At 42.0% G+C, this 13,750-nt stretch overlaps 1 protein-coding gene across 9 annotated transcripts in view; it reads left to right on the forward strand.

Annotated features, from left to right (window-relative positions):
• The window catches only part of PHLDB2 (pleckstrin homology like domain family B member 2), a 241,179-nt gene that overhangs the window by 138,130 nt on the left and 89,299 nt on the right, over positions 1-13,750 (forward strand). For all 9 annotated transcript variants that reach the window (XM_061390175.1, XM_061390250.1, XM_061390336.1 and 6 more), the window contains one exon: positions 11,194-12,542. In XM_061390175.1, coding sequence (XP_061246159.1) covers positions 11,194-12,542 — 1,349 coding nt within the window. The remainder of the gene's footprint in view (positions 1-11,193; positions 12,543-13,750) is intronic.

Consider the following 13,750-nt stretch of genomic DNA (forward strand, 5'->3'; position numbering starts at 1 on the left):
TTTAGGATTTTTAAAAAGTCCAACAATATCATTATTACACCTTAAAAAAAAGCCAGTAATTAAAATATTTTTTCCAGTGTTCAGATTCTCTGATTGTCACATACATTTTTCATTTAATAGTTGGATTTTCAAGACAAGATCCAAACACAGCCTGTGCATTGTATTTAATTGTTAATTGGTACGTCTCCTGGGCTTCCCTGGTGGCTCACCGGTAGAAAATCCGCCTGCAATTCAGGGGATGCAGGTTTGATCCCTGGGTTGGGAAGATTCCCTTGGAGAAGGAAACGACAACCCACTCCAGGATTCTTCCTTGGGAAATCCCACGACAGAGGAGCCAGGTGGGCTACAGTCCATGGGGTTGCAAAAGAATTGGATACAACTTAGCAACTTAATAACCTGTCTCCTGGGTCTCTTAATCTAGAACAGTTCCCTCTCTTATTTTTCTTTTCTTACCATTTGCTGCTTGAAGACATTGGTTATTTTTCTGTAGACTTCCCATGTTTTAGATTTAAGTGATAACATCTCTATGGTGTGTTTCATATTCCTCTGTTCTTTTTATTTTCTGTAATTGAGACAGCATGCTTTTGAGAACTTTCCTACCATAGCACTGTGTTAAACTTAATTTTTAAGATATATATATTCATATATATACTTATTACATTAATATTGTGTCTTTTTCAGACATTGCTAAAACTGCTTTGAAAGTAAAGTGTTAGTCACTCAGTCATATCTGACTCTTTGTGATCCCATGAACTGTAGCCCGCCGGCTCCTCTGTCCATGGGCTTCTCCAGGCAAGAATACTAGAATGGGTTGCCCTGCCCTCCTCCAGGGGATCTTCCCAACCCAGGAATCGAACCTGGGTCTCCTGCATTGCAGGCAGGTTCTTTACCATCTGAGCCACCAGGGAAGCCCAAAACTGCTTTAATAATGATATAGACGCAAATGTGAGTCCAACTGGTAAAAGTCACGTCTGGCATATTTAGGTAAAAGTCAGGAATTTTGCAGGTAGGAAGGGAATTTGAATGACCCAGTTGATTTTTGAGGTTGTTCCTGTTTTTTGTCCTTCCTCCCCTGCCTGCCTCACTGGCTGAAGAGTTATTGTAGGAAATATGGCGCCAAATTTCTTGGATAGTTAAAGAATATTTTCAAGTTCATACAGACAAGTTTTATTCAAGGGACTAGCACAAAATTATTTAAAATCTCTATAATCGATATTTTACTTTCTTTAATGAGTCCTCAAAGATTCTTGACAATTCCTAATATAAAACAATCTAGACTTTGTAAAAAGTCACTTCTGATCACAGGGGATACAGATCTTCATTTAAATATGGTTATTGCTATTGATTGTGGTTACCGTTAGGAACCATTGGATACCATCTAGAGTGTCTTTTTTTGATAGAGCTTAGACTTCAGTAGGCTAGAAATGACAGAAAGGAATGGTAGCATGGGGTTTGTGTGCCAGCTTGTTGTACTCAGTTGCTCAGATGTGTCTGACTCTTTGCAACCACATGGACTGCAGCCTGCCAGGCTCCTTTGTCCATGGGATTTCCCAGGTAAGAATACTGGAATGGATTGCCATTTTATACTGCAGGGGATCTTCCCGACTCAGGGATCAAACTCACGTCTCTTTCATCTCCTGCATTGGCAGGTGGATTCTTTACCACTGAGCCACTTGGAAAGCCGTCATGGGGTTAGACTGCTTTATTGTGATAGGAAGAAGCTGAAACATTTTTGTTTGTTTTACTTTTTGTCATCCCTTCTTCCATCTCTCATTGCCTCCCCCATCCCCTCATCACTCTCCACTCCCTTCTGTGCTTCCTTCCTCCCTGTGGCATCATCTGATACTTTTGTTCTTTCTTTAATGGTCTCCCTTACCTCTTCTTTTAGATGTTTTTCAAAACATAATGAAATAAAAATTCAAAAGGGAAAACAGGGAAATCCAGAAAGAAACTGTGTGATCAGTGTCCTGAGATCCTGTTGGCATTCCGGTGGTCCTCCCTTTCTCCCCAGCCCGCTGTGCATCACCCGACACCTGGCAAATTCTGAAGATGCCTCAGCTTGCCTGGATTCTGAAGAGCCTCCTCTGGCAGTCACAAAGCCTTTGTGCCTTTTAGACTGCTATAGGCATGTGGGCCGTGCGTGTCTGTCTCTGTGTGTCTGTGAGTGTGTGTTTGCATCTGCACACATGAGATTTACTGTTGTGACAGGCTCAGTCTGCAGGAACCAAACATCCTCCTTATGCTGCCATTAAAATACATTTATTCCTGTGACACTGCTTTTCTGGATTTTTGAGAGATAAAAATCCCCTCCTTGGAGATAATCAGCCTATCAACATGTATCTAGTAGATAATAATTATTTGTTCAAAGAAGCAGACCTTTAAATGATAAAGAACATGGTGTAAGGAACAAGGAATGACAGTCCATTTGCTGCTCTGTTTGGTTTCAAAGAACCAATAAGGGCACTATGTCTACTCCCAGGCTTTTGTTTTTTTGTGTTTTTTTTTTTTTTTTTAAAATTTTATTAAAAATTTTTTTTTTCTTTCCTGCACTGAGATGTAAAATCTTGGGTGTGGTGGGAGAGTTTAAAGGAACAGAGTTTAGGAAGCTGGGTTGTATGAATGGGAGGTGAAGTTCTATGCAGGTTGGTGTTGAGACAGTGGGGAGGCTCAAGGTTTGGGATCCTGGATGGGAGGGGTTCTTTGAAGAAGAGAGCATCTGGGAATATATGCTGCAGGGGGAGGTGTTTGCCAATGGGTGTGGGGTTGTATGGAGAGGTGTGGTTTGTGTGCAGAGATGCCGGAGGTTGAGGATTTAGTGATGAGAGGAAATAATTGTGAAAAAGGAGGGTATGTTTGTAAAAGCAGAGTTGACAGGACTGGGGGTTTAACTGAGGATGGTGTTTGGATAACAGAGGCTGGGGAAACCAGGCTGCTTCGGGGTTTCTGAAATGAGAATATTGCTAGACAAGGAAGTGTGTGTTCCTGAAGCTTCTAATTACCCTCCCCCCATCACGTTTTCATGTTGAGATTAGTGGAAAAAGAGGAAGGTTTTGTGTCCATTGTTCTCCATTCTTAAGCTTGGAGTTTGGGGCTGAACTAGATTTCATCGTTTTTCCTATTCAGTCCTCTAAAGCTTCCTCCCTCAGGCCCTATCGTCACCACAGAATCTCCCCCCCAGTTCTCCCCACCACACACACAGACAATGGCACTGCTTCTGACAGACTGCTCTAAGCTGGTGCCTGAATTCAATTACATGTCATCAGTGCTTGCTTTAAAACATTGCCATACCATAAACATCAGTGCTGAAAGAGGCTGGCCTGTGGACCACCATGCACTGGGAGAGCTTAAACACCAGTCTTCAACCACTGTCTGTGACAAAATATGCTCCCAGAGCCAGTTCCTCAGCTCTAAGGCCCCTGTAGGACAAGATAGAAGCTCAAACTGTTTCATAAGGTGGAAATTTTAACCTAAACCCTCCTGAGTTTTAAGATTCTTGTTCTGAATTTGCTTCTGTACCCAGTGGCTCAGTGATAAAGAATCCATCTAAAAAAAAAAAAAATCCATCTGCCAATGCAGAAGAGGCATTTTCTATCCCTGGGTCAGGAAGATTCCCTGGAGAAGGGCATGGCAACCCCCTCCAGTATTCTGGCCTGGAGAATTCCGTGAACAGGGGAGCCTGGTGGGGTACAGTCCATGGGGTTGCACAGAGTCGGACACAACTGAGTGAGCACGCCAGCATGCCACGCCAATTTACATCCTTTCCCCAGCAATATGAAAAGGTTTCTGCTTTTTGGTGACTTGCTCTAGCAGTCCCCTTTTGATTAATTCCTGCTGTATTATATGATCCTGAGAAGTGTTTGTGCATGGCAATATAAAATGACAAGTAACATGTTGTATTTTTTAAGGATTCTCCAAACTCTTGGTGTAAATTACTTGGAAAACTGAATTTATATATATAGACCAGACTTTAAATCTCTGTCCTCTAAAACAGTACACACAACACAACAGATGCTTCATTTTAATTTGTTTGTTTTTTTAAAACTTTGCTCCCTGGGTGTGTTTTCATTATCTTGAAACCCAGATCCCTACAGTTCTGGCCATCACAGTGCTCTGAAGCTCACCATTGGTGACTTACAGTTTGGTTAGAATTAACCTCACTATGATGTTATTTGGTACAAATAGAGCTGGAAAATTATCTTTTAAAATGCACACCAGCATTGTGCCAAAGAAAAAAAGAATCTACCAAGAAACTTGCAAACATCATCCTTGAGATTAGTTTTCCCAATAATTTACTTCTCAAGGGAAAAATGTACTGTGACTTGCTCTGCTGCCTTCCAAAGATCTCTAAGTGACTCCTGGCATTCTCTAATTGACAATAAGATGATATACACTTCAGGTGATAAAAATAACAAGAGCTCTGGAGGGATTAAATTTATGGATTGAAAAGTAAGCCCAGGTGTTTCAACGCACACTGACTTCTTTGCTGTTTAGACGTCCTCGTGTTGTCTTTTCTCGCAGATGGGCCCCAGACGGCTTCTTCCCTTCTCCATGCCCGGTTCTCTTTCTGTTCATGTGCATAAAGTGTATGGAGCCATTAGGGCTCTAGGGACTGTTTTGCTTCCACAATAACATAAGGCAGTGATTTTATAATTTCCCTGAGACTTCTTTTTCGTTTACAAAAATGTGAAAGTGAAAGTGAAATCGCTCAGTCGTGTCCGACTCTTTGGGACCCCACGGGCTGTAGCCTACTAAGCTCCTCCATCCACTGGATTCTCCAGGCAAGAGTACTGGAGTGGGTTGCCATTTCCTTCTCCAGGGGATCTTCCCGAACCAGGGATCGAACCGAGGTCTCCCGCCTTGCAGGCAGATGCTTTACCCTCTGAGCCACCAGGAAACCAAAAAGAAATAGCAGTGGAAATCAAGAATCCAGTCTGGAAACCTTGGAATCTTCCTCGCCTCCTCTTTTACACGTGTTAACACAGACTTCTTTCCCGCTGCGCTTCCACTTGTGTGTCACTCTGATAACCCCCTTTCACCTCCCACTGTTCTAGTTCTTCCTCTGCTTCTTTCCCTAACCTCAGCTGCAGTCTTTGATGCATTGTCTGCACGGTCCATCACATCACTATCTCCCTCTCTCCTGGGGAATTAAACCCAGTGCTTCCCATTGTATATCCTCTGTCCTCCTGCCTCTGCTTTCCTTGCCTTCATTTCATCTCATTGAAAGTATGTTACTACTTCCTGTTGTATGTTTCCCTATACTCTTCCCACCTCTAGGCCTCCACTCTTATGATCTCACCCACAATGAAAAGAACACCCTGGAAGTAGGGAAGGAGAGAGGTATCATGAGCCACTATTGTCACCCCTAGGGTCAGAAAGGCACCTGTGTGATTCTCCACCTTTTGAGTCAAATTGATTTGTGGAATTAAGTCTTGAAGATCTCAAACTGACACAAGGATCCATACATATGTATTCAGCTGAACTGAACTGATGGCTGGTATATTCAGCTTCAGTAACTTGAGTGAATTACATGTTTCTATTTGATGACAAATCTTTAAATGCACAACTTCTTACACATCATTAACAAACCCAAAAGGCTGAAATGAAAAACTAGAGTATGAAGCATGAATATTTTAAAATATACTCTAGAATGTTCTTCGATCCAAATCATCTGTAACTTTCTTCTGCAGTATGTACGGTGGAGAAATGTTGCATGACTGTTTCTTGGATGTGATTTATTATTTGCAAATGGCCTACTTGTCTCTTCCCTACAGACTGTGAACCCAATCTTTCAGCCAGCACTACTGTGGAATATTTTGGTATTTTGTTTGGCCAGCTAAACTGTGTCAGTAATTATGTTTCTTTTTTTTTCCTTTTTGGCTGAATTGGCTGTGTTGTGCAGCATGCAGGATCTTAGTTCCCTGACCAGGAATCAAATCCATGCCCCCTGCAGTGGAAGGGTGAAGTCCTAGCCACTGGACTGCCAGGGAATTCCCAATAATCACATTTTTTGATTAAAAAAAAAGTACATGTAAGGAGGAGGGGGGACCAAGTGTTGCCACCCTGTAGGGTAGTAATAATACCATATAGTAGTTTGATACTCTCTAGTTTTGTTGGGTCAAAGGAAGAGGAAACAGAGTTTGGTAATATTTCATTTGGGTGATTGAGCAGCATTTGCAACTGCAAACAGGTTGAAATATATTAACACATTTTATCATCTAAGATGACATTAATGTCATATACTGCTCAGTCAAAAATTAAACTTTTATGTATCCATTTTGACATGAGGTGTTAAACCTTCAATTCTGTACCATTATAGTAAATATTGAAAATGCAGAGTTCTGGGCTCAGGGCTTAATTTCTAACTTTCATCGCACAGCATCTGCTCTGGCTTGCTTTCTGGATTCCTATCTTGCACTTAATTCTGTTTCCTATTTTGTGTGCATTACCTTACAACCAGAGCTTTGCCCACTAACTGGCTTTAGTTCTTCTCTTATTATTCTAACATCTGACTTAACGGATTTCCCTTTGTATCCTTGTCTAAAATACACTAAATGGTAGGAGGATTGCTGTCAGATTTAAACCACACTTAAGACAGGCATAGACTTGGACCCCACAGAATGTATCTTACATGATGGTGTAGATGGGAAAAGATTTAGGTAACTATGAGAGAGAAATACATAGTTAATAAATATAGAAAATAACTTGCTTTTTTTCTACACAATTTTTGTTATTAATTCTGTCAGAGACAGAATGTTTCCTGGATGTACCAATAGTCTGACCTCAGATGGGCTTGAGATTTTGTTTATATTTTTAAAACCTCAAAATTTTAGGTGTGGAGGTAACTTTATGCTATCATTGGATAATACCCATCAGACTCTCTTTCTTTCAGTGGGACTTAACTCCATTGTCATTTCTTCCTATCATAACTTACCCAGACTACCCCTCTCACTGGGTTAGCTCCCCTCCATCTGTCAACCAGTCCTTTACCAACCTGCCAATCAGTCCTCTATTAAGGCATGCATCACATTGTGTAGCATTTATTCATACGTGTATTTTCCACTTTGGATTGTAAGCTGTGTATTAGCAGGAAATACTATCTTTGACCACATACTTTCCAGGGCCTAGCTCAAAGCCTGGTTTATAGTAGGCACTTAATGAAGATTAGCACCTTCATAGTAACAAACAACTCTCAAATCTCAGTGGCTTAAGACAATCTTGGATTGGCAAAGGCCCTCTTCCCCATTATCCTCACTGAGGGAGGTAGGCTAAGGAAGCCTTTACAGACTTGGACACAAGAGGGGTATGGAAATGGTGAATCACGCCAGCTCTTGATGTTTTAGCTTGGAACTGACACATCACTTTCTCTCATATTTCATTGATCAAAGCAAGGGACATAGCCACACCTAATGTCATAAGGATGAGGAAGAACAACACTGCAGTGTTTCTGAAAGGAAAGAACAGGAAAAATAGTGAGCAACACCAATGCCTGTTAAGCCAGTGTCTGAGATGTGGTAGGTACTTAATACATAATTAATGAATGAAGTACCTAAAACTACCTGTTAGGATTTTAATTTTTTCTATACCATAGGCAGAATCACCTCAAGTAATGAAATAATCTAATAACTACATTTAAAAAATGAGCATACTAATATTATCTAAGCTATATTCAACAAACATCTGGAGACCTTTTGGGCAACACTTTGTTCATTTATTCATATTAGGGAAGTGATTAATATTAGTTATGTTTGATTTTACATTTTCAGATGTATAAAGTATGAAATGGTCACAGTAAAGTGAAAGTATTGGTTGCTCAGTTGTGTCTGACTCTTTGTGGCCCCGTAGACTACAGCCTGCCAGGCTCCTCCATCCATGGAATTCTCCAGGCAGGAATAGTGGAATGGGTAGCCAATCCCTTCTACAGGGGATCTTCCTGACCTGGGAAGCAAACCTGGGTCTCCTGCATTGCAGATAGATTCTTTACTGTCTGAGCTATCAGATTTGTATAATTATGATTTTCTCCTGAATCTTTTAGAAGATTTGGAAGAAAACATCAAAGGCTTCAACTGACATATTAAGTTAGTCTGATCAAGAAGTTCTTTAACCTTTTTTTTTTTGGAAGAATTAGTGTCTGGCTGAAAAATTGGACAAGAGCTTAGGAAAAATGAACATCTACTCAACTTAAAAGTGAAGGACTGCTTCAGATTGCATGTTAGTATTTTACACTAATTTTTTCATTCATTGTTAAGGCAACCCAAACACATGGTATAAAATGTGGAAAATACAAACTAGTTTGAGAAAGATGAATTAAAAATCACTGCTGCTGCTGCTGCTAAGTCACTTCAGTCATGTCCAACTTTGTGCGACCCCAGAGACGGCAGCCCAGCAGGCTCCGCCGTCCCTGGGATTCTCCAGGCAAGAACACTGGAGTGCATTGCCATTTCCTTCTCCAGTGCGTGAAAGCTAGTGTGATTTATTTCATTCCATTGTTATTGTTGTAAAATGAGCATATAGCATATGGAAGAGGAAAGAGAAGATACTGGCCTGTAATAAGGGGGTAGCAGTGGAAATAGCAAGAAATGATCAGATTCAGACAATGTTTTAAGGACAGTGTTGATAGGATTTGTTGATGGATAAAATGAGGGAATGAAGAAGTGACAGATGGTAGAGGATAGAGGATATAATGATAGAGGAGACCAAAGATGACTCCTTAGATTCTGGCTTAAACATTTGTGTGTAATTCATGTGTATGCTGCTGCTGCTGCTAAGTCGCTTCAGTCGTGTCTGACTCTGTGCGACCCCAGAGACGGCAGCCCACCAGGCTCCCCTGTCCCTAGGATTCTCCAGGCAAGAACGCTGGAGTGGGTTGCCATTTCCTTCTCCAATGCATGAAAGTGAAGAGTGAAAGTGAAGTTGCTCAGTTGTATCCGACTGTCAGCAACCCCATGGACTGTAGCCCATCAGGCTCCTCCGTCCATGGGATTTTCCAGGCAAGAGTACTGGAGTGGGTTGCCATTGCCTTCTCCGAATTCATGTGTATAGGTGGGTGTGTATATAAGACTGCACCCATTGTATGTTTTTTAAAATTTATGTATGGTTTTTAAAAATTTACTGAACATTATATTACTGTACTTTTTATGTTATAAACATACCTCAAAATAAGATTTTAAGTGGTTTAATATATACTCATGACATACTATGGCTTTTAATTTTCTCCCTATTGTTGGGAAATTAGAGTATTTTTTCCCTTTTAATAAATAGCATGGTAATGTTCTCAGGTTCCACCTACTTCCTTGTTCCCTCAATTCAAAAGAATTTGACATGAGGGAATTGGCCATGGTTTGCTGGAATTTCAACATGGCAAACCAACATGTGATGCAGTTAGTTGGAAATAGAAGGAACCAAGACTGGATAGAGGTCATCTTGATTTCAGTCCTCCAAGGGGGACATGGTGAGATAGCTATAGCTTGAGCCAGACTGGTGTTGCTTTCAAGGTCAGAATTGGTGGTGGTAGACAATTGTTGAGAGGGACATTTGTGACCTGTTAAGACCCAGAGGGCAGGGCCAGACCCCAGCTGGGAAGCAATTCTAAAGGAGAATCTTTAAAAAAAATTTTTGAGGTCCAGTTCAAAAGATAATCATGTTTTTTTTCATAAGGGCAGGGCTTTGGGTTGGAGGATAAGGACCCCAAGGCAGAGCTTGTCGGGCGGAAGCTGCAGCTTTGAGACTGTAAGGACTCAGCCCATCACTAGGATTTAAGCAGCCAGACTGTTTCTTGGCCTGACTCTGTGGGTAAAAGGCAGTTCCTTATTAGGCTGCCTGCATTTGCCCAGGAAATCTGTGAAGCTGAGCAAGCAAGATGAAGATCCTCCGTCTGAGGCTGGGAGGGAGTGGGGAAGGCTGTGATGGATAATTGAAAACTTGTGTTCATTGAGTGTCTCTCCTGTGGGACAGTGGGAGTCAGGAAGGACTGGAGATATGACAGAAATACTGTATATAACCCTCTTCCTTAAACTTGTATGTCGGTCACAGAAACAAGCACATTATGATATTTATTACTAACCAAATGTGATTCTGTTTACATATTACATATTACAGAGATGTAGTAACTGGTGTCTAAGAAGTTGGAGGACAGTCTTAGCAGTGCCTGAGTTCAATGGGAATGTTTAAACTGCATTTTAACTTTGATGATAACTTAAAGAAAGTATTTTGATCAGTTTAAAATATAACCTTTCACATTGGCAGGGTTAGTTTATAATGAAAAGACATTTTTATAGACTATAACTTTAGTTTCTTAAGTTAATATTGTTCAAACTTAGGGTCCAAAACATATTCTTACAGGTGTATCCATTTAAAAATTCTTTTATTCACTGTGGAAACTAGAATATTAATCAGAACCTCAAAGGATGTGTGGGTTCATATGGGTGTAAAAGAAGGAGAAAGGTGTTTCCATGAGAGGAGAGAGTTAGATCAAGGATGATCGTGCTGCCTCTGGGATGCCTGGGAACTTGAAGGATAAATCAGTTTCAGGGTTCTAGATATTCTACCTGACACTGATATGTCAGACATGTGGGGACCACTCTTCCCTCTACTGTTGTAAATACCTACCTTCCTCTGATGGATGCAGGAAGTTTTTTAAGTCTTTTTGTTGAGAAGGTAACCCTCATAGTCCTCTTTTAAAGAATCATCTTCTAACCCTCATGTTATTTATTGATCATAAAATTTTCTTTCTCTGCTAGAACGTGAATTTAGTTTCCTTAGAATTTCTGAGTGGTTAATGTTTCTTACAGAGACATCTAAAGGAAAGCCCATTGCCTCATCCCTTCAGGTGTTCGCTAGGTACTCAGGAAGCAGGTGGTCCTCCAGGGAGTAGAACACTGAAGGGTCATTGTCTATTTTAGGTACCACCCCCTCGTCTTGCACCTGTACTTGCTGTTAGGGATTTGTTCCTCTCAAATATCACTGATGTTCTCTTGAATTATTTTTCTTTTGCTCAGAAAACATCCCAGATCAGTGGTCTTTAGTCACCTTCATTTTGCAGGACAGCTTTACTAGGTTTATTACTAAAACAGCAACGTATCGGATTGCCAGCCTATTTGTGTACCCATGTAGGCTAACGAGTGATTGGTCTTTTTAAATATTTGTTAAGTAAAGCTGTCTCTCTCTCTCTCTCTCTCTCTTGTTTTTTCTTTGCAGATTCCAACAAGATTATGGCAGAGCAGAGCCAAATGCAAAAGCAGCTGGATTTACAGAATGGTAGCTTAGAGGCAGGCTTTGCGGAGAACTCCCTTGAAAACGATTCCCAAAACATGATGGAGAGCCTGAGCCCAAAGAAATATTCTTCCAGTCTGAGATTTAAAGCCAATGGAGACTGTTCTGGCTCCTATTTAACCCTCTCACAACCTGTGCCTGCTAAAAGAAGCCCTTCTCCTTTGGGAACCAGTGTCAGAAATAGCCCTTCTTTGGCCAAAATTCAGGGAACGAAGCAGTTCTCTTGTGATGGAAGTGAGAAAAGTCTTTCCATGAAACCGCCCACCCCTTTACGCAGCACCTCACCCTCCCTTAGTGGATATGCACTTGGGAGAGCAGATTTTGATCATTTTCTTGGCCGGGACGCCGAAAGGTCCTTGAGGCTTTCAGAGAAGCCTCCCTATTCCAAATATAGCTCAAGGAATAAATCCCATGACAATGTCTACTTTCTCGGAGGGCTGGAAGGCCGAAAAGCATCTGGCTCTCTCCTGACCATGTGGAATGGAAGTTCCCTGAGTGACACTGGCTCCTCGCCCATCAACAGGTCAGGGGCGGCCAGCATGCCTTCAAGCCCAAAGCAAGCCAGGAAAATAAGCATCCAGGACAACCTGACACTTCAGCCCAAGTTGAGCAGACACCGGGACCCGGCATCGGAAAACATCAGTTTAAGAACCAGGAAGTACTCTAGCGGCAGCCTGAGTCACATGGGCGCCTACAGCCGCTCTCTCCCCAGGTTGCATAGAGCCACCGAGAACCAGTTGGCACCCCTCAGTCTGCCTCCAAGAAGCTCTCTGGGCAATTCCAAACGAACGAAACTAGGGGAAAAGGATCTACCTCATAGCATTATAGACAATGACAATTACCTGAATTTTTCTTCTTTGAGCTCAGGAGCTTTGCCCTATAAAGCCTCTGCCTCCGAGGGCAGTCCGTACGTGAGTTCCACCCTCAGCGTGCCTGCCAGTCCTCGAGTGGCTCGCAAGATGCTTCTGGCCTCCACCTCCTCCTGCACCTCTGACGACCTTGACAGGGCTTCCTACTCGGGTACCAGCCCTGGTCATTCGTTTCCTCCTGGGGAGCTGGACCGAGCATTTGCAGCCAGAAGGAACTTCTCGTGTGGATCTGTCGAGTTTGATGATGCAGACTTGGACAGCCTCAGACAGGCCTCAGGAACCCCCCAGCCTGTCCTGCGGGAACGGAAAAGCAGCATTAGCTCCATTTCCGGACGAGACGACCTGATGGATTATCATCGGCGGCAGAGGGAGGAGAGACTCAGGGAGCAGGAGATGGAGCGATTGGTAATCTCTTTCTTCATCTGACTTGACCTCACTGTTTCATTGAGCAGCTTCTTGGAGACAAGCTCCAAGGATACATGTGGGCGTGTGGAATTTCCCTGTGTGCCAGCTCCTGGTGCCCCTTCCAAGCTTTCCTCCTGCTAACCTTCCTCTTCCCAAATCACTGTTATTAGTCACATAGGGCTGTTTTAAAGGCCTACACGTGCCTAATGCTATATTAAATTGCTCTGCAGAGGCCTCACAAGTATAAACTCTTGATAAATCTAACAAAAGTAGTTGTGAATTTTACTGAGTTTCTTTAAAAGTCTTACGGACTTTTAAGACTATGAGGAAAAACTGATATGTTATAATTTACGTCATGAAATTTGAATGTATATGCTATGATGGTAATAGTCAGTGAAATGACAACTCACTGGGAATTAGGCAGTAAGTTTTTCTGTATAGCAAGTTGTCTGAGAAGTTGAAAGGTTGCCCCAGTGGTGCTCAACCTTTTTTCTGCACTGTATACACACACATACACACACACACCACACATCATACTTCAGCCATATCTTAATACATATAATGACTTCAAACTTCGCGTGTCCCCCAAAGTTACTAAGTTGTCTTTTTCTATGGATTTATGATTACTATCGGGGAAGGCAATGGCACCCTACTCCAGTACTCTTGCCTGGAAAATCCCATGGACGGAGGAGCCTGGTGGGCTGCAGTCCATGGGGTCGCAAAGAGTCGGACACGACTGAGCGACTTCCCTTTCACTTTTCACTTTCCTGAATTGGAGAAGGAAATGGCAACCCACTCCAGTGTTCTTGCCTGGAGAATCCCAGGGACGGTGGAGCCTGGTGGGCTGCCGTCTGTGGGGTCGCATGGAGTCAGACACGACTGAAGCGACTTAGCAGCAGCATGATTACTATAAAAATATTGAAAATAGTAAGAGGAAACAGGAGAGTCCCACTAATGAATGAGAACAAGCTGGCACATTTTTCTATTCTCTTTTCTTTTAAGCATAAGTTTTTTAGGGTGAATTCCTGTCAGATTATTTTGATTCATTAATGATTTCCTTAATGTGGGAAGCAGTAGGATGGTAGAGCTGATATTCTGAAGTATAGGAGTATCAAAGTATTTTAGTTACTAAAAAAAGTATGCTGGAATAAGGTTTCTGAATCCCATACAAAGCTAGTTAATGCCCGACTGGACAGTAAAATTTTAAC

Source organism: Bos javanicus, chromosome 1, assembly GCF_032452875.1.
Source record: "Bos javanicus breed banteng chromosome 1, ARS-OSU_banteng_1.0, whole genome shotgun sequence".
NCBI classification, from domain to species: Eukaryota; Metazoa; Chordata; class Mammalia; order Artiodactyla; family Bovidae; genus Bos; species Bos javanicus.